This window comes from Zootermopsis nevadensis, unplaced genomic scaffold, assembly GCF_977971745.1.
Source record: "Zootermopsis nevadensis isolate Lab colony 2312 unplaced genomic scaffold, Znev_1.0 Znev_ptg000006l, whole genome shotgun sequence".
Classification (NCBI taxonomy): domain Eukaryota; kingdom Metazoa; phylum Arthropoda; class Insecta; order Blattodea; family Termopsidae; genus Zootermopsis; species Zootermopsis nevadensis.
In genome coordinates this window covers 11,552,492-11,573,564 of record NW_028259138.1, presented here as the reverse complement: position 1 = coordinate 11,573,564, position 21,073 = coordinate 11,552,492, and the positions used below count along the sequence as shown (strand labels likewise).

At 39.2% G+C, this 21,073-nt stretch overlaps 1 protein-coding gene across 1 annotated transcript; it reads left to right on the top strand.

Annotated features, from left to right (window-relative positions):
* Nucleotides 1-269: 269 nt before the first annotated feature.
* On the top strand, nucleotides 270-19,436 carry LOC110830992 (cysteine-rich protein 1). Its single transcript, XM_022066480.2, has 3 exons — nucleotides 270-430; nucleotides 17,242-17,394; nucleotides 18,754-19,436. The coding sequence occupies exons 1-3, from the start codon at nucleotides 391-393 to the stop codon at nucleotides 18,795-18,797; spliced, it is 237 nt and encodes a 78-aa protein (XP_021922172.2). The 5' UTR covers nucleotides 270-390; the 3' UTR covers nucleotides 18,798-19,436.
* The last annotated feature ends 1,637 nt before the right edge of the window (nucleotides 19,437-21,073 follow it).

The window sequence follows — 21,073 nt, the reverse complement described above, 5'->3', positions numbered from 1 at the left end:
GAAAAGACGTCAACTCAATTTAACTGGCTGGGGATAGGTCCTGTGGCGGACTTTTGTTTTGGTGGTTATGAAAGTGCATGCACTGTTTTCAGTGAAGAAAGACTGGTTATTATGGATGTGGTTAGTTGCGTATTAATAAAAATTTGATGTCACAACAGCTGTGAGAAAGTGATCACTCTTTCCACTGATGTTCCTTGAGTTATACTCATCTCTCCTTCTTTCGCTTTATCTCCTTCTAGTGCTGTCTCCTTCCTTCGTCCTCCATAACCGGATGAATGCTTGCCGTTACGTTAGCAGTGGAAAGCTGCTTGCATTCACTTACACAACAAGTGACCATCGAGAGCGGTCGTGTCTTAAGTGCATTTGTGTCTCCGTGCACCAACAACCACGATGCCCAACTGCCCCAAGTGTGAGAAACCAGTCTATTTTGGTGAGTGCTTTCGTCTGTTTTTGTCATGAACACGTAGCAGTACTTTGTATTTTTAATTTGTATTTCTGTGTGTTAAATTCGTGTTTGGTGTTCGTCAGGTATCAATATTTAAGCTCATTGGTGATCTAAGAGATTCATTTTCCTGCAGTAGGTATGCCGGAATGTGAAAACGCAAATGCTGATGTGGACATTTGGCATTGTGTAATCCAATCCAGTTGGCTGTTACGTCGCGTTGTATTGACGTTTGTGAACTGACTGTGGGTTTTCAAGCACCGAGGAAGTTATTTCGATGTTCGTAAAATGATCTGACATTGGAGTAGAAAAAAATCACATATTAAACACTTCGCTTGTTCTTGCTAAATCAAGAAGAACGCATGACACAAATGAAAAATACCCGAGATGGTAACATAACTGTCAGTTTACGAGATTTGAGATTCTCAGGGCAATGAAGACCAAATTCAACGACGACCCTAAATTGTTTGGAAAATAAAGTGGGCGTTGCATTCGTGATTAGAGTGAAGTGAAAACATTTATGTCGGTGAAAATATATATATGCTTGCAACATTGACGGTCTAGCATTCAATAAAAAATTATTCAGATTTTTTCCAAGTTTTAGTTTAAAATGTCCAAATGGTCTTCCGCTGTGATGTACGTAATATTTACTGATATTTGATTTCATGGGAATCATTTATGAAAGTATTCCAACATTTATAATTGTGCTATGTACAGTTCTACTACGTAGTTTTATTAGAGCGACCAAATGAAGGAGGATGAGATGGGTGGAACGTGTAGAAAGAGTTTTACAGATGACATGCGTACAACATTTTAGGTGGAAAACCTAAAGGAATGAGATTTTTTAGTTTACCGACGTTTCAGAGGTGTGTGTTGCCAACATCATTAGCCCTGATGATGGAAACAACTCTGTAACGTCGTCGCAACGACCCAGAAGACAGACCATCTTCAGACTCTTCGCCGTGAAAACCTCAATTCCGGCAGGGTAAAGCGACTGTAGAAAACCACGAAAATTTCGGTCACTGTATCCGGTAACATGGCCGAAATTCGAACAGAGTACCCCTCGACCAGGTCGGCGTCTTCGTACCTAGGAAATCTGTCCAGGTGGACAAACATATCAATGCCCGAGCCATGTTAAAGAGAACAGATCTAACCCATTGAATCTTGGGTAGTTTAACGAAGGTCACGAGTTACGAAATTGTAGGCGATGCTGAAAGGATCAACCTTGGCCTGCTTTGAGGTAACCTGCCAGCTTTTCCTTGTACGGGCTCAAGAAATCGGGGAATCCCTGTATCCCCGCTGATATTAAAACCCGGGGCCTCCGGAATTCGAACTTCTCAATCGCCAATTTTGGTCTTGAGCTAACAACACACTCTTCCTTCTACAGCTGACAGTTGCTGAACTGGTCAAGAAATGCCTTGCCTTTATGGATCCCATAAGAGCTCGCCATTTCACCCACCATGATCCAGTTCAAATTGGATCACTCCTTTACATTTTAATATTATCCCCTTATCTCTACTTTTGAGGTTTCATGACCAAAGCTGTATTTGAAAATCTTATTTCCACCATGCATGGTATATTTCCCACCTGTCCCAGTCTCGTTCGCCATATTAAAACTGGTATCAGCTGAAGAATGGACCAACTAATTGTGAAGCTCCTCACAGTTGTATCACGTGATTAGAAATTAGCATTCTGGAGGCAGCCTTCCGTAATGAAGATAACTGCATCCGTAGAAGCTTTGGCGTTATGTCTACGCTGCCTTCACGATACTCTTAGGTTCGTTTTCATGTCGATATACCAAGTGCCCGCTTTCCAAAGGCGGTGTAATATCATGCAGTTGACTTACGAGTTGTCTTTCTTAAGATTGCACGACTTTCAAATATCGGCCGGTGTAACAGTTGAACTGTTTCAAATCCGAGTATGGTAACTGTGTGGAGGAATTTTGGGCCGTGAGTTTGCGTATTGGTTACGTCACGATTAGGCGTACGCCATCTTCTCTGAAGGCGTTGCTGCTGCATCAGGAGAGGCGTCGGAAGTCACCGTCCGCGACCTTGAGCACGGAAAGGTTCAAGGTTTAACGTGATGTTTGTTTCTTTGCGTGTTTGACGATGTTTTATCAGCTACTTACGTTTTATATAATGTCGATTGACTGCGAGAATTTTAATCATGAATTGGGTGGTAAGTGGATAGAGGCGGACGTTGTCTGAATTTATCATTTTACGTGCCATAATTAAATCTGTCCATAGTACAAAATGATTAAACCAACTTAAAATGAATAAAGGGAGAAAGCGATTAATTCCTAGTGTCCTGGGGCTCCAGTGTGAACCTGCTGTACACATTTAGCATTAATTTATTAATAGGTTCTATTCATATATAAATTTGAACGTATTTCAATGTGAAATTCTGAACTTTACCATAAGTCTTGTGTGAGAATATTCTACAACTCAAACAGGACTTTTCTCTACGAAGGTAAGTAAACAGGTGGTTGGCTGGTTAGTTAATGAATAAAAGAGTAAAAATGGACAAAGAAAAGACATGCTTGTTACAAGAATTTAGGACAGTTTGGAGCAGAATGAAATAAGAAAAGTCCCTGATCTTTATCAGCGTCTGAAGAACAAGTTGTGAAAATATGCAAAGAAACCCACTGTTGCTGATCATTTGGTAGCTGGTTGGTTGGTCTAAAAGAATATCTGTTGTTAGCAAGCTGTGTTCACGAGAGCCCGCTACTGGACTCCGTCCAAAGCCGACACAGTTCTTCTCAGTACCCTTCACTATTCTTTTCCAAGATCCATTTCAATATTATCCTGCCATCAAGGTGCTCACCGTCATTCCGCCTTGCATGATACATGCCCCGTCTGTTTCATCCTACTTATGAATCTCCTTATGTTACAGTCTCCAACCAGTTACGTCCTCTGTTTCCTTCTGTTTTGTCCAAATATTCTCGTCAGTTATTTGTTCTGTGGCATTCTCAGTGAGAGCGATAGTCTTAGAAGGTGGTGTTTAAATATTTCGAATTTTGGATTGGCCACGGCGAGGTCCAACTGACTTGATCTCACAGTGTACAAACTGACAGATAAATCAGTGGTAGAGACATTGAAGCATCGGACTTTGTGACTGAAATATTTATAGAATGAAATACTGCAGTTAATTGTACACTCAACGTTAGGAGGATAATTCAGTTAATAATTTGCAATTGTTTTGTCTGGACTTACGGTCAGTGGTTATTCAGTACCTCTGTTTCATTTTATTATTTGATATCTAATCTATGAACAAAAATTGATAAGAATCTGGCGATAAAAGGCAAAGTAATTTTAATTCTTCGTAATTAGTAGCAACGAGATCAACGTAAGCTTATATTATCTCGCAGGATCCGTTGATCTTTTATCTTCCCATAATTTGAAAGTTTTGTTATAATTATAAAGATATTATTTCTGAGCTGCAGTCTTCTAGACACAGCTCAGTACAAAGTTCAGCATTATAATAGAGTAGCAAAATAAAAAGTCATATTCTCCACACTGGAGGTTGGCAAAATACGCCCCTCAGAAAACTTCAATCCATCCCGTTGCGATTTTCAGGTATTATTACTAATAATTCGTATCAATTTTAAAGTTTACGTGTACCATACAAGATATGTACTGTTATTTCAATTAAGTTAAAATATCAAAATTCTAACTAAAACCCCATTTGTGGAACACTGTCATAGACCATCCCTTGGGGGCACTGGATACCAGTTAACTGTAGATGGCTGTCTTCTGAGTTGTTGCGTCGTGTAGTCTGACAGAACTTTACCGACGTTTCAGAGGTAAATCCAGAAAACAGCCATGTTCAGACTCACCGCCGTGAAAACCTCAAATCCTACACATTTAACTGCAAATTATGTTCAGCCAGTAAGTGATACATATTAACCAGCAGTTTTGTTACGGGTCTCAGCGGCCCGCGATAACGAAGTAATTTCTCATCCCTGCCACGTACTAGCACGTACGCACATTCCTAAGGAAGGTGACATATGGCAGCGTGCACTCAGGAAGGGGTTTGCCTCCTCTCCCGGGACTCCTATTACGGATGGGTTTTTTTTTTGTGTGTGTCATAATTTGTCGTGTTTCTTATAATTTCTTCCAATGACGACATACGACGCCCGCATACTTTTCCTTTGCCTACATCCTCTGTAGTTTTTTCCACCTTCAACTACGAGTGAGCAATTAACTGGCCTTGTAGGGTCCATCCATATGTAATTTAATACAGGCCTAAGTCTACGTCTGAGTTTAATGAACATCGCGAGTTGTAAGTATGAACACGTGAGCGGAAAAGTGGCCTTTCCGACGGAAAAAACCTCACTCTCGGAGCGGAAATTTCAGATTATGGTAAATGCTGATAATGTAGTAGCGAAAATTTGCTAGGACAGTGTCCTCCTCTCCTTGATCCTGTTAATTATACGCTCATAGGAACGTCGTGTCTCCGGCATTCCTTAGAATTAATAAACATCCATTTGTATTAAGCACTCGGCACAAATTGGCCTGATTTTCAGCACCTGTCCCGCAAAAATATTTATTTTCAGCCTTCCTAACATTGAAATATTAAACCTCTGAATGAATGACGTTCATCTAAATAAAATATAATAATTCAATTCTTGCCTCAAAGAGAATGTAAAGTTTCTCAGAAACATCGGTCGATCGAGGAAGGTCACTGAGATATTTTGATTACTTTCGTCTGAATTTATAATTCATTTGCCATGGCATTTTATTATTTAAAAAAATATTATGTTGCATTTTGAGTTATTCTTCACCGCGTATGTGAAAAATATACCCTGCTACGAATTTACGTTCTATACAACCTCACGCCAACATTCTGCTTATGAAATTAATCGAGAGGTTCAAACTTTAAATTTTCGAAAACCACATCTCAATCGGTCTCTTAAGATAATACACGCTGAACGACGACGACCGGGATTCAATTCCCAGCAGTGGTAAAAATTGTTCTCTTCACCTATGGAAGGCTTTGTTAAATTGTAATGGAACAATGTGGATGAGGCGAGAGGCAAAAATGTGTGGACGTGTCTGTCGTGAGACCCGTAACCCAGTTTTACATGGACGATGAGGTCATCCGCTCCACGCAGCTCTCTCTCTGGGTGACCTCACCATCTGCCTCCTAGTCGGTCAGTACATCACGTCGTGGCTATGGCATGAGTAAGCTCTTTCGACCTTGTTATATGGGGGAGTCAGATAAAGGCGAAAGTTGCTGATTATCGTGGGTTGTCGGGAAGAATTAGCAGTGACCTTGGGAACGTCGACGTGGTGGTAGACATTTGCTTTTCTGCTGCGTTTATACACAAAGAACAGTCATTTGACTGTGAACCACTATTTACCTACTGCTGTAGCAAGTATTGCCGATATGGTCGTTTTGCCATGTGATCGAAGCATTGTGCGGTCAAAATATCTTCACAGGGACACAATTACGAGACCGGAACATGGCGCCATAAAACCTGAATTGGAAGGAATGTCTCTCTGGTGCCGAAAAATAGAGTAAAAATTAATGTATAACTGCATTTGACGAACGTAAATTTTGACGCAGAAACATAAATGAAACGCCCACATATTATATAATATTTGAATACTCGTACAGATTAACTGATGTTTCATAGGTGTTTACTGCCTCCATCATCAGGGCGAAGTGATGTTGGAGGCCGTAAGCCTGAACACTCTAAGGTATAAATACACGGCTTCAAAAGTCCATAAGATCAACATCATCTTCCTCGACGCCGTGGAAACGAAAAATCTTTCCGGGCGGGAGGAGCGAGCGTGGAAAACGCCAGACACAAAATAATTTCCTTCAGTGTCTCTTGAGTCACTAATGCTGCACATTAACCTACTTGTCAGCCACGTCTCTGTCAGCAGGATTCAATACAAGAATTGCTGTTGAAAGCGACGTTTTCCTACAAATTCCCCCCTCCCCCTCCCCTCCTTCAGACGCTGATGTGACGCCAAAAAACGTTCTTGGTATACGAACCAACCGTTAATTAGTTTTCTATGATGGCGCAATGAGAATTCTTTTCGTTTTCTCTTGTTCTTCATCAAAAATAATTACGCGTTAATTAATCTTTCCGTTTCATCCGGTGTCACCCCATCCCTTAACTTGGAAACAAAACAAAATTGTAGTGTGCCGTAGCTTAGTGCTACATTCTGCACCCTCATTTCTCGGACGTGAATTGACATTCGCTGAACGGTGAGAGGTTCTGTATTAAGCAAGAAAATTAAAACTGAAAGACTCTCTTCAGTCGGCGATTGTTAATTTCGGCAAAGCAAGAATAAATAGTTGACATCCTCATTAAAGGACCAAGTTTTGAATTCAAACACAAGAATCTGCCATAATTGTTTGGGGGGAGGGGGCCAGGGGGGGGAGATCGAATAATAATTTCGGAACTTTTGCAAAAAAGTTTTACGTTGTTGAGTGACTAGCTGTCCTGCCTCGCATTTTGAACGTCCAGGGTTCAAATCTAAACCCGGAGAAAATTTCTTATCTTGTTTGAGAATTTTATGGTTAGCATTACTACAACAATAAATTTGGATCCAATAATTTCTTTCGATACCGTTGTTACATTTTTTTATTCCCGTGTTTGCCTTGCTTAGGTCATCGGACATGATGTGGTGTAAAGAACGCCTCTGGAATTTTACTGTAATGGATAACGAACAAAACTGGAAAATATAATTTTTAGGTTTGTTCATCATATCTTCGACGGTACAACATCCAAGCAGTTGATAAAATGTCAAATAAGCAAAAATCATTGTCTTTCTTGTTTTATGTATTACATTTTCAGATTGTACGGAGTTTTTACACCTTAATTTCCCTTTTTCTGTCTCTCTATCTCTCAAAAGTGTCACCAACGTCCAGACCGCCTCTGGGACCCACCCAACCTCCTTTCTAGTGGGTGCAGTGACTTGTTTCCTCAGGGTAAACCTTTCCGTGCGTCAAGTTGACCTCTCCCCTCTATGTAGTGACGAGGTTGAAATTTCATGGGTCTACACCTCAACTCCCCCCGTACGTACGTTTGGCGTTGTGCTTAGTTAAACAGCAGGGAAACCATTACATTTACCTTAACGCCTGCGCCATTGCCAAAGCAGTTGTAGTGTCTAAACATGGCTAACACGTTTCGCCTTGTCAGTGATGCGGATTCCGATACAGCTGTAAGTTGGCATGTTTCTTTTCTGTAATTTGAAAATTTTTCGTATAGAAAAATTGTATTGGGCTAGATTCTGATTTGGCCACAGATGGCAGGTCCATCCAGTCATTGTTTCCTTCTTGTCCTGATGTGACAGTAGGCCTAACGAATAATCATTTTGCGGATTTTCAGATTTCTGACAATTCTCGTCGATGTAACGCTATTTAGGCTCCTTGGACAATTTAGGCCCTCTGAGAAATTTAGGCACTTTTGACTTTCTAGGCCCTTTGGACAATTTAGGCCCATTCGGCCACTGAAGCCCATTCTGTACTTGGGAACAAACAGCCCAATCCATCAATCCGCTAAGTAACCTAACCTAACCTAACATAACCCAACCCAACCTAACCTAACCTAATTCTTCGCTAAACAATCGGACTGATATTGTGGTTACCTTCAAAGGGCACTGACTTGACTGTGACCTAAAATTGACAAGTATTGTCACCCAGATTCCAGCAGATCGTCAGATATATGTCTTTGAGAAATTGACTTACGAATGACCTTCAAAACTTAAAAAGCCTGTATCCGGCTATCCCTCTCGTGACCTTGACATGAAACAAGACATGTTCGTACGCGCACACAGGTAGAATTCTTCGTGTTACATTAATAATAATTTGAGGACAGTCGAAATTGACTGCCAAGGTGAAAGCTTATCAATAGCTGATGTTATTTGTGCTCACTTGTGCGTGGGATCACTGTGACGAAGTCCCTACCACGCGCCGTGAAATTTGTATTCCAGTTTTCTGCCAGTGCTCGGCTCGCTGAAGGACCGGCTTTCAGTGCCTCCTAGTTACCAGTGAGACCTTCCCTGAATCCGTAACAAAAGTCGACCTTCTTTTATTCTTGCCTTGTTCTCCTTTCCTACTGCTTTGTGCATCGAGAATAAAACCTACGATGCGAAATACAAAGAATACATTTTTAGCTCTTTGTTGCCGTTAGTTTATTTTCTACAGTGTGATGCTGAGCTGAGTTCTGCCGACGTCCATACGCTGTACCATTTCATATTTAATTTTCCTTATTTGGTGATGATACCCTTGTAACATCTTACATTAGCGTTTTTCAAGGTCACTGGTGATATGTACCAACTTTTTAAACAATTAGCAACTCTTCATTTTGTATTTATGGATTTTCGTATGATGATTCTCAGTGTAAACAGCTCTTATTGTCTTAAACACTGCCGTTTGTAATAGTGAACTGTTTTGTTTTCTCTGCGGTACGAACTGAACTCTTTAAATATTATTTAGACGAGCGGAGTAAAATATGGAATACGTCATGAACGTTTAGCATGAAGAAGGCGTACTCATATTGCATGTGGGTAAGGAAGATAACTTTGTGGATTTTTCGTTGAAAATCGAATTTGATTAAATGTAATCTCAATACGAATTATAAACTTTTCTATTCTGTACAGGAGATACATCGCTTTGAAATGTTGGACATATTCTTTGAATTTATTTGTAGTGGTCTATTAAAACAAACCTGTCGTCTGTCAACATTTAAATATGTCTGTATCATTCGGCATTGAACATTACCTTGGAAACACGCATACAAAAAGGACTTATGATGAGTTTACGTGAATTCACATTTGACTTTCGCTTTAAAACTATTGCTCTAATTAAGTGCAAATTATTCGCTCGAAGAATCTGAATTGGAGCACGTAACTGCTTTGATAGTTCTTGCATGTAGTGAACTGAATGTAAGTTTCAGTTGAGAGTGATATATAAATTGCTTTTAAGTAAAACGCAAATGATTCCATTCCTTCTTTAAGGAAAGAAAATATATTTATGGTATCAACATGCTGTCTGTCCGTGACCTTCATCCTGTTTGAACTTCTGAAACAGTTAATTTAGTTTCAAAAAATTCTGTGGACGACGACCGATGCTCGGATTTCTTCAGTTTCCTACAATTAGTGACACATGTGTTACCCGCAAAATTTTAAGGTTCATGTGACTGTAGAGCACGTAACATATGGTCCTAGATAATATGATAATAGACCTTGGTAAAATATGCATCTTTTGTTGAGGGAAGTTTTTTTTTTATAGAATGTAAAATAATATGGTGACCTCACATTTAGCAGCAAAAACTGTGATGTCGGTAACGAAACATTGAAGCCAGGCATACAACATTTTTATGTGGAGTTCGATCATCGACGTAGCTAAAAATTTAATGTGAAATATTGTTTATTTTTAAGCCAACAGTCAGAAATATGGCAACTGCACGAAACTTTAAGGTTGTGTCCCGCAGATTTAACATACGTAAACGAATTATTAATTCAAGAATAAAATCCAAATTGGTTCACAGGCAACCATGCTGGACCTCTTCACAGGTGGTCGTAGATCGAATTCTTCTAAAGTCAGACATCTTTGTCGCAAGCATATTATTATCGTTAAACCTTTTTATGTTTTTTACAGCAAAATAGACAATCACGAGATGGTTACAATAATATAGTAACTGTAGTGGTGTAGTTTAAAAGTTTCATTTTCATTTTTACAATAAGTATTATTCAGAATTTTACAGATTATTTTCAGAACCGCCTGCTCATAGTGATATTTGCATTGCATAATATCGTCACCAGTAGTAACACAAAGTCGTATTTAGACCTAATTTGTTCCAGTTTCATTGTCAGTGAGTGGGGCTAACGTTTGCATGACGGTGTGTACATGTCAGAACATCAGATTTCCCTTGGCTGATCATAATTAGCTCCTTTTTAATTACCCAGAACAACAACTTCGTCCTCTGCACCGCCATGAGAACCTCACACGTCACAATTACTTTACAGTATGCTGACCGTCGTGTATTCAAGCCTATTTAGCATTCAAGACTTCTACCGTTGCCAGTCTAACATTCCAGTTTTCGAATTTGTATTTCAGGCCTACTTTCTGAATCCGATACATACAAATCACCAATTAATTATAGGCTCTTGACGTTACATAATCCGCCCTAAACTTTCGCCATATTTGGATAATTGTAAAAGTAGGTTATGTTCTTTAATGTAGTTGGCACGATTGCAGACATCTGTCGATAAGTAATATGAGCGTATCTGCATCCAAGGATTGTGCGAGCATAAGAGGCACAAGTCGCTGATTTCTTGTTTTACAAACTGCGTACGATTGTGAGATTTGGGGTCCTCGCGCCTGCATTTATGAAGATGGCTGTATTCTGCATACAGATTTATTGAACAGCTGAGTGAATATTCATCGTAACATTTATCATCGTGTTTAATGAAGCCCGTAGTTAAATATAATCTCGGATTACTTTAACCACGTTCACAACTTGGTAGCTTACATTTCTGAGTAAGGTTCGTTTTAACACATCCTTCCGCATGGAACTAGCTTTTTTCCCTTGAGGATTTCTGATCAATATTATGCCTACACATCCCTTTTCCCATTCATTCTACATATCTAGTCCATTGTATCATTTTTTAAAGTTATCGATACAATTATAAAACTCTTCATTATGTAATTTTCTCGAGTTGTTTTTCATGGCATATATTTTAGGTCTAGTATGCCTATCACAGTTGATGTAGCGTTGTTAAATTAAACTTTTACTTATTTTTACATCTACCTACTTTGGGGGGGGGGGGGGTTGAGTGAAATCTCTCGCGTGTTTTACCACAGAATGCATTTTTGGTTTTTTTATATGATTCGCTGAATAAACAGAGATTATTTCCCGAAACAAATTTAAATAATTTATCTTTGTAATGGAGACCCGTTATGTTTTCTTTGCTGTACCAAATATGTTATGAAGGTGAGCCTCGGGCTTTAAAGGGTTAAATACCGTATTTTCGTATTATAACTTTTAGTTTACTTTGTCTAGGGTTGAATTCATTGACCTGTTTCATTTACGTTAGTTGTGAGGGAGGAGGTCAGTCGAATTATGCAAACCTGTGTTGAAGGGTCTGATAAAAGAATATTTCATCACATCTCGACGGCTAACCAACGTCAGAATCTGAAAGGCTTTTTCTGGTAAAACGCATTTTTCAATGTCGCTCGCCGCGTCTGGAAAATACAGAGTGGGATAAAGCAGAAAAGTGGATTAAATTTTGAAAATCTTTTTGTGTAGTGCCCTCATTTATTGCCAGGCTTCAAATATTTTAAGGGTAGAGAGAGAGAGAGAGAGAGAGAGAGAGAGAGAATGGAACACACAATAAAGAACGTTCCAGGGAGTTGGAGTACAGTAAAGAATTAATCGATATGGTATATTCTCTCTCCCTAGCGAAAATTGAAGTTTGGCTTTTTCATTATTTATACCCTTTGTGAAGTAACGACCTTCCCGTTCAAGTAGACATCGCTGTAACGTGCTTCGATATTTCGCATGCACGGTTATTATAATAGTAAAAGTGGTCTACAAGACCCTGTATATATCCAAAGTAAACATCAAAGTTGATTTGAATTGGAGGAGCCCCGAGTCACGGCCATCTGTTTGAGACGGCAATAACCATTCATGTGAGAGAATTTTTCAGTCATTACGGGTTACAAGAAAATGTTAAGTGCCTTTTTAAATAGGGACGGTGCAAATTTTAAGATCGTATTCAGAATGACCCTCTAGAAGATTCTAGTGATTTTATTTGAGATGTTTGTGTGAAAAAGGGAAAGGAATAATCGAAATAAAGCGGAAATCAAGAAGGAAACAAAAATGAAACTGAAAAAATTGTGTGACTATTTAAAAAGGAGTAATACGTAGGAAGGTACATCAAGATTCAGAATAAAGTGTACATTGCGTAGGAGTACGCAATAAGGACATAAGAACGTTCGTGTAACAAAATTTTAACCTTTTCTTATGTTCAATACAGATTACGTGGCAAGCTGTGATAATTACTGTGTAGCGGATTGGACATTCCATATTTCCAAGATTTTAATACGCATTTTTTTTCTGAATTTCTGAAATCGGGGTGCGTCATACATTTAATGGCGTCTAAGAATCGTATAGTATTATTAATGGGCAAGGAAAATCTTTTTGTCCATAATTGTAGTCGTGGGACGTTAAACACAAAAAAATAGCAACAAATAAGATTCCGAAAGGATCGATACAACAATGTTTTTAATGTTTTGATATTGACAGTTCCTATTCTAATATACGTATTATTTCCGGAAAACCTTTTACTGAATTAAGTAGCAGAGACCTGATATTGTGCCACCCGATCTGTAAATATTTTACGAACTAAACAAAACTAGTTGTGATGTATAACGCAGGTTATTTCCTGTACCCGCCTCTGAATTGAAGATTGTGACGTCATAAAATGACGTCAGCTGTTCGGTTTGTAGTCGCTGATTCTTTGCACAGATAGTGGACGGGCGAATCACTGTTCGCGGTTCTACGCTTACATTTCACTGGCTTTTTCGACGAGTCAAAGTAAACATCGGAGTCCTCTGAAGTAAACCGGAAACAGACTTTCCCCCCCCCCCCCCTCCGTTCCAACGTTATTGCTAGGTTACTCAGCTGTTTTTGCAAAGTATGCAAATTGCACCGTCATTTGGTTTTTTTTTTAATTCCTTGTGTTAATAAGCTCATTCGTGAATTCTTCCCAGAAGCCATACTTATATTTTGGACTCGGTTATATCCGAGACGTACGAAGGAAAAGCTGCCTAATTGCGGAAATAATTTGAAAGTCTCTGTCTTATTAAACAAACAGGAATTGTTACACGAAATCCAACGTGATTCGTTAAGCCGGCTAGCAGGTTTTTAATTTTGCGTGAGAGAAATATCTATTCGTTTCCTGGTTTTAGAGCAGTTTTTATGCAGAACCTGAATGTGTGCCTGAATTTTAGGCTGTATTCCCCCCAGAGCCGGTCTGGATGCAGAGGCTAGATTCTGATACTGACAGATCAGTGTTCGTACCTACGAATTCATTGTTGCGGGCTAAGATTGGTCCCAATGACGACAGAGCGCAGCACTTTGCTAGCGAAGTGATCGTGGCTGACAGAGTGCGCTGTAGCTTTGACAGAATTTTCCACGGAACTTTTCAAAGGTAGATGACACCACTGTCTGTGTATGACGACGACACCTCGAGACTTCTGGTATTAAGTGGAGTGGAATTTTTTTTTTCTTCAAATTTTGAAAATATGTTTAAAAAATTATTGTGTAGGTGAACTGTGAATCTGTCGACTTCTGTTTGCCTGTCGTACGTAAGTTACCACACGCGGGGCTGAGAAGGAGTTTTGATGTGTCAATAAGCCGTCATACTATGGTCATAATAACAAAAAGTTGAGATTTTAGGTTTTCACGGCGACAGTTATGAAGATGACTGTCTTCTTGGATGTTGCATCGTGTAGGGCCCCGATAATTGAGTTCAGTAAGAACCTCTGAGTTCGTTGATCAATTATTATCAGATTACACGACGCAACATCCCATAGGATAATCGTCTTCAACAGAAAAGTTTATACCGAAGGTAGAATGTTTCGAAAAAACGTGGACTTTCATTTTTGATGTTCGTAAAAGACAATCTGTATTTACGGTTTGCAAAGAATATGCATGAAAATACATTACTCAACCGGTGATCTCAATGTTGAAGTCTTCAAGGGAAATTGAGAAATAATGAAGTATAAAACCTTCTCTGGATTTATCTGACTCAAAATAGTGATCATTGCCGGGCTATTGTTACGGTAATTAAACTTTGAACTTGTTGAGCGACTATCAGTTTATCAAGAGGGGAGTTTAGTTCTCTTCTCTAAACTTCCCGGATCTGATTTAACTCAAAATATACCCCAAAAAAAACATAAGTAGCTCAGGGTGATGTAGGCTACCGAATTTCAGCTGTAAAGTCTCAGTTTATGTCAGTGTGTGGTCACAGACAGACTCCAGACTTGTCTTGAGATTTGAATCTGTGCAGACTTACCTTGGAATAATTCACTATTTGTATGACCGCCTTCAAAGAAAGCTTTGTCACAGATCCTGCTTGACTAATCACGTGGTAATATATTTTTTTACATACTATAATCGACTCGATCAAATCCTGTGTGCATTCAGGTGAGATCAGACATGTTAAAATAAATAATACAGTAGCTTACATGTTATTCATATTGATATTAATACACAATGTAGAATTCACGTCTGTGGTTAACTGAACAACAAATGACTCAACGCTAAAATATTAATGACAATTTATCTGTGTGGAATTGGGTCACATAACATAATTATGTCCTTCTATGGAACCACAGTTTCTGTTGAATATATTTTGCTAGTCAGCATATCATTTCATTACTGGATTTCATATCTGCCCCATGCCAATTACACTACCGTGATAATTAGAAGGTAATTAACTAATGGATTTGCTGACTCGGCACTCCGACCCCCTCACCACACCGTTAATCAATTCAAGACCTGATACTGAATGCATCGTCATGAATTGTGGTCTCGCGGGCTGTGTGCTTTTTCACATCTCTGACTGAAGAGAGATCTCCCTAGGACTGTGGGGCGGGGAGTCTGATTCAGACATTTTTCAGAGACGCACAGAGAGAGATTCTCTCACTCCGGGTGCATGGTGACACACGTAATCCGGTGGGAGACGAGACGGTTTAGAAGTACTCTCGCCTTGATTAATATCATCTTGTCGGTGGTTGATACGACTGAAATAAATAGCTTGTGTGTACTGATATTTTAAAGCGATTTATGAACCTGTGGTGATTCGGACGACCGAGGTAAAATGGCGGGAATGTTTTCACCAACTACTTCCGTCTAGTGCCAAAGTTAAGAGTGCGTGGAGCTGTACCTCCATAACCACGTAATTAGGCGTTCTTGATTGAGTCTTCGTTTCTTTAGAAGGAAGAAATTCGATTGTGTTTTGTTATCATTAACGTGATAATGATATGAAGCTTTCACGGCGAAGAATTGATTATATTAAGGTGACGAATGGTGACGAATAAGTTTTTCGCCGTCTAGTATTATGTTACTCCAGGGTTTTCCCTGATTGATTCCAAAGTGAAGTGTAGGAATGACTGATTTTTAGGATGGAATAGAACGACCTTCTCTCGATTCCTTGGTACCCTTGACTTGTTACAGAAGGGAAGTGAGAGTCCAGCTTGGTTACTGCGATCGAGTGGTTAGCATTTCTGTTTTGTATTATGGAAGTCCCGGGTTCAAATATGGGGATCTACTCTGGTTGAAAATTTTCATGGTCTTACTCAGTCGCTCTACTTACCCGTCTGGATTGTTTATTAAATTAGGTCACGTCCGCTTCCTTTCAAATCCTTTCTTATTCATTAGTCAGTACTCTCCCTGTCATTCTGCGCTGTACGTCTTTTGTCTGAGATTCTGTCAAATAGAACGTAAACAGACAATAGATAAGCTTTGAATATTAGAGTGCTTGTGAAATGAATCTTTTTCTGTGAAGTTACTTAACTGAACACTTGAGTATCTGTGCCTCTTCAAAAATGAAACAAATTACGATACAAATAAAAGCAGGTAGAGAAGTCATCGGTGTGGAAAATGTTAAATCATGGGTTAGTGTTTATGGATGTATAGCCTTGTTCAAATAAAATATGTCTTAATTCTACTCAAATAGAAACAGGCAATATTAATTTTTATTACAGTAACAATACTAAGGGAATTTCAACCCTTCGTGGACGTGTTCAGCCGTTCCAAAAGTTCCCAAAATAATTGCACGAGAGAGAACGTTTGAGAAATTAGTCCATAAATCGTATTACATTTCTGGGCGGTATTGTTGACAGTGTGAATCAGGTGCTGTAGACTAACTTGTTAATGTTGTTTTGGTTCGTCAGTGAGCGCCCAAGCGGAAAACCAAGAAAAAATCGCTAAGTGTCTAATCAAGCTGCGAGTACACGATGGATCTCGTAGCGGGAAGTCTTTATCTCCACTTCCATCCCCCTCACCCCTTTTCTCAGCAGAGATCTGTGAAGCTGTAACGCTTCTCGTTGACATAACTTCAGCAAAACTAAACCTCCGGTTGGGTTCCTCGAACAGGTAAGATGGTGGCGCTCCGACCAGAGCTGGGACGGCTCGCGGTAACGCGAAGGACGTGCTGAAGATTGAGGTACACATCGCGGCAAAGGGACCCTTATTCAAACCAGTGTCCAGAAACAAGAACAAGGAGATTGTAATTTTGTAGTAAAACGTGTAAAAATAAAATAGGAACATCGTACAGAAAAATAATAAATTGTGAAAATAAAACACATTTAAGAATTTTACCAAAATATTTAGATGAATTTTGACACACGTGGGAAAACAAGGCGAAGAAAATAAAATTATTGTGTGTGTATGGAAGAGACGGTACGCCATAAAATGAATAATTAATCTGTGATCACTCTCACACTAACTTCCATTTGTAATTGAACTCAACTCAGATTTTAATTCATTTCATGTTAGTGAATAGTACATGATGTAGTATTCATTATTCCCTGATAAAATCATTTAATAATTTCAAACTGCTGTACAGACGGGTGATGTCGAACCTGTCCCTCGATGGTTATCATGAAAGCAGTGTTTATGCATTTGATGTCGAGCTGAAATGTTAAAGTCTTGATGTATCTTAACCTTGTAGCCCTGTCTCTCAGTGCGAGAATCTCGTCACTCGAGCTGCATTCTACTTCGAACTTAGGTCAGCTGATAGACTCAGGGTCTTTATCTTTGTCCACAGCTGAGAGGAAAACGTCGCTGGGTAAGGATTGGCACAGCGCCTGCTTGCGATGTGACAAGTGCAACAAAACCCTGACCCCTGGCAACCACGCCGAACACGAGGGCAAGCCGTACTGCCACCAGCCTTGCTACTCCTCGTTGTTCGGACCTGGTGGTTAGTATACATCGCCCTGTAAAATCAGCTTCTTCACTAATATTAAGTGTTTAATTTTGTCACAGGTCGACATGATACGAAAAGGTGTTTCGACTTAAAATGATGTGTGGGAGGGTTCAGTCAGATTTAGGTGCTCTATTTCAGTGGTATTCAACCTGGGGTACGCGAAGACATCTTAGGTGGTACGTGAAATTTAAAAATATATATATTATTTTATGATAAACAATGAATAATCAGTAATGTAATTTATTTAATTTATTTTAGATGTAGATTATATACTATGTATAACTTGAATTATACACCAACAACTTTGGGGGGTACAAAGTTGAAGAGAAATTATATCTGGGGGTACGAGAACAAAAAAGGTTGAATACCACTGCTCTATTTCACCGCCTGATATTGAATATTAGGTGTTTAATTATATCAGAAGCCAAATGCGACCTGTACACAACAGCGATCCCGCAAAAAATTACACGTGAAGATTCACTAAAACTTAGATGTCGCCTTTCATCTTATTCTGAGGTCAAGAAACTATGAAACTTTTTCTTGACACCCCTAAAAACCTTGTAAGGAGAAAGACCAGACATCTTGTCATGCTTCTAAGTGGCCGTTTGCGCATGTTAGAATGACTCCCTGAGCAGATGGTAGCCAACGCGAAAGCTCGTCTACTGTGTTCATAAGAACCCTCCGCACCGATGGTAATTATCCCTAACCAGATGAATCCAGTGCACACGTACTCACGTTCTTCGAGAACCATTCTAATATTATCCTTCCTCCTACTCCAAGGTGTTCCAACCCAAGTGGGATCTTCCCTTCAGATTATCCGACCCTTTCCTCCTTCTACATTAGATTTCTCGTCTATCCCATTTTATCCTTTATCACCTTTATAATATTTGACGAAGGGCACAAATGGACGGGCGCCCGGAGATCGGCTATCCTGGCTGAAAGTTAATGGTTTTACTCAGCCCCTCCAGTCCAATTCTGTCATAATACTTTAAATTGGGTCACGACCACTTCCATTGATATCCTTACCATTTAATTGTTCATTACTTGTCCTATTATCGGACGCCATGTAAAATGAGCTACTGGCAGCGTTGTTGCGTCTGCCACAAGAAAGTAAATGCAAGGGGGAGACTTGGCTGTTTGTGTAGCGGGCAGCTTTTTTAACGCCTTAACGTTTAATTGTTTGTGTTGCTGCGTGCTCACCTGCCATCGCTCCATGAGGTGTGCGATAGCCCCCTACCAAGCAACAGATTATCACTCCCTCGGTCAGAATTTACGGGCTACATCTGTGACCCAACACTTGGCTGGTGTCCCAGTGGAAGGCGACTTAAAATTTGCTCTGTGCTTCTGTTCCAGGCTTTGGACGCGGTGGAGCGGAAAGTTACGTGTATAAGAAGTAAAACAGAAGATTTCCGAGACTGGACTTCTGACCTCCGTTTGATTTTTCCACCTTCATATCCAACCCATAAATCAATATTCAACGTGTAAAAAAAAACTATACTTTAGCTTGTCACAAATTTTCAAGTTGTCGGCTGAAATGTGTGTTCAAAATCTATGTTTTCAAAGCTTAGGCGTGACATTGAATAACACGCTTTATAAGTATGAATAATTATTCAACATGTTAAAAAAATAGTAATGTTGTCCAATGCAAATTTCCAGGTTCTCAGTTAAATCTGATTCAAAATCTGTATTTCGAAACACTTACCTATTCGTATGTTTGTTTGTGATGACATAAATCACTGCTATAAGAAGATGTCTGTGGATCTACAACAAATATCCGAGGAACTGGAAGTTTTATAAATTCTGCTTTTATTGTAATCTGCTTTTGCGTCTAATTTCTTTCCTACAAGATTTTGATATCTGCCCTTGTGCTTTGAATTATGACAGTCTGGGCTGTTTCTTAAAAGCGCTGTGGTTAGACTGACTTAAACTTTTGAGGAATACATTCACTGATTACTCCGAGGCAGTTATATAACAGTTGTGTATAATTAATGGACTTCTAATTTTTATGATGTATTAAAAACATGGTTGTAACTAAATATTTCCAGAAAGTTTTGTTTTGTCTGACATTTTATACCTAGAGACTAAAGAGATTTTACAAATTTACAAATTTTGAAGTTGAACAATATTGAAGAAAATATTTTTCAACTTCATAAACGTCTTTTGATTGATCTACCAACGATATTACTGACAGTCAAAGCGATTGGCCAACTGACGGTCAAGGTTATCGTATTTTTCGCCAGTCAGGTGATAAAATTGCGTCTCTTCGCCGTCGGTCTTCCACAGCGAGGAATGGTATTACGGAGGATTTGAGGTTTTCACGGCGATGTGAATGTAAATGGTTCTGGACTGGATGTATGCCAACGTTTCGGAGGAATGTTCAGTCTTCATCTTCTTCAGGTCTGAAGTCAGCAATATCAACATACGAATGCAAATTATGGACCTCTAGAAAAGTGTAATCGTGAGTTCGAATTTCGCTCGGACTATTGATATATTCTGTGCCCGCGGTTTACTATTTTGTCTTGTCCTCTGCAGATAGAGGTTTTGCGTTACGACGACATCCCATCCAAGCGTTCGTACCAGAAAGTCTAAACGGATTTACGTTTTCGAAATTAATTCCTAATCTAATCAGATCAGTCCGCCGAATAATAATATAAAATGAAAAGCAGATGATTGTACTGGGTCTAAATATGTATTTGTTTTGTTTTAACTGAATATTCATTTGACTTCTATCGATTCGAACTGCTGTGTTTCGAAATACTACAGATCTTCGCAGCTTACCGGTATTTTCATAATTTTATAGTAACCGGAATATCAAGAAGCAGTATCTTGAGCCGCTGGTATAGTAGCCAATTAAACTGGATACTTGACTTTTAAATCACGAATTCTCTGCAAGGATCAGAGCCATTCCTGGCCGAGATTGGAGCGCACTCTGAATTATGAATCCGTTCTCTGTCTTTCTCGCTTTCTTTCTGTTTTATTCTACATTGTATCGCGCTGTTGGAGTTCGCGTCGTGTTTGTCTTGTGTTCGTTGATGGTTTCATTACACCCCGCGAGAGCGAGTTAGTGAGGTGGATAAATTATTTCTCGTTAATTAGCAAAATCTTCTTTATGTAACTCCGTGTATATACTTCAGCGTTTCTTTTAAAAGATCTTTCTGATGCTTTAATTTTCTCGCCGATTAGATAGCTTTGCCGGTTACGAGCGCAAAATTAAAGCAAATAAGATGTGCACAAAAAGCTATGTAATAAGAAGGAAGATAGTGGGGGTTGTATGGGTTTTGATCTTTCTCATTTTCTTCAACTCAAGAAGTTTTCAAGGGCTAACTTAAAAAGCAAATAGTCCGTTAAGGATTCGTTTCTTATTCATTAAAATGCTATCAATTAAAATGGCAGCCTCGCGAGGGATAAAGCAGCGTTTAAAGGTCATAGAACAAAGATTCTCGACGACTTATTCATCTGTTACTATTTCACAGAATTGGGAAATTTTTTTTGTTTGTGTCTATTTGGGTTGGCAAAGTGTCTTGACGTTGGTACTGAGTAGTCGTAACTTCCTGCTTGAACAGTTTTGAATTAATTGCAACTTATTAATACATACTTTAGTTTTTGAATGAATCATTTTAAAATAAAACGAGCTGAAGGAATTCCCCCCCCCCCCGTAAAATAAACGAGAAGA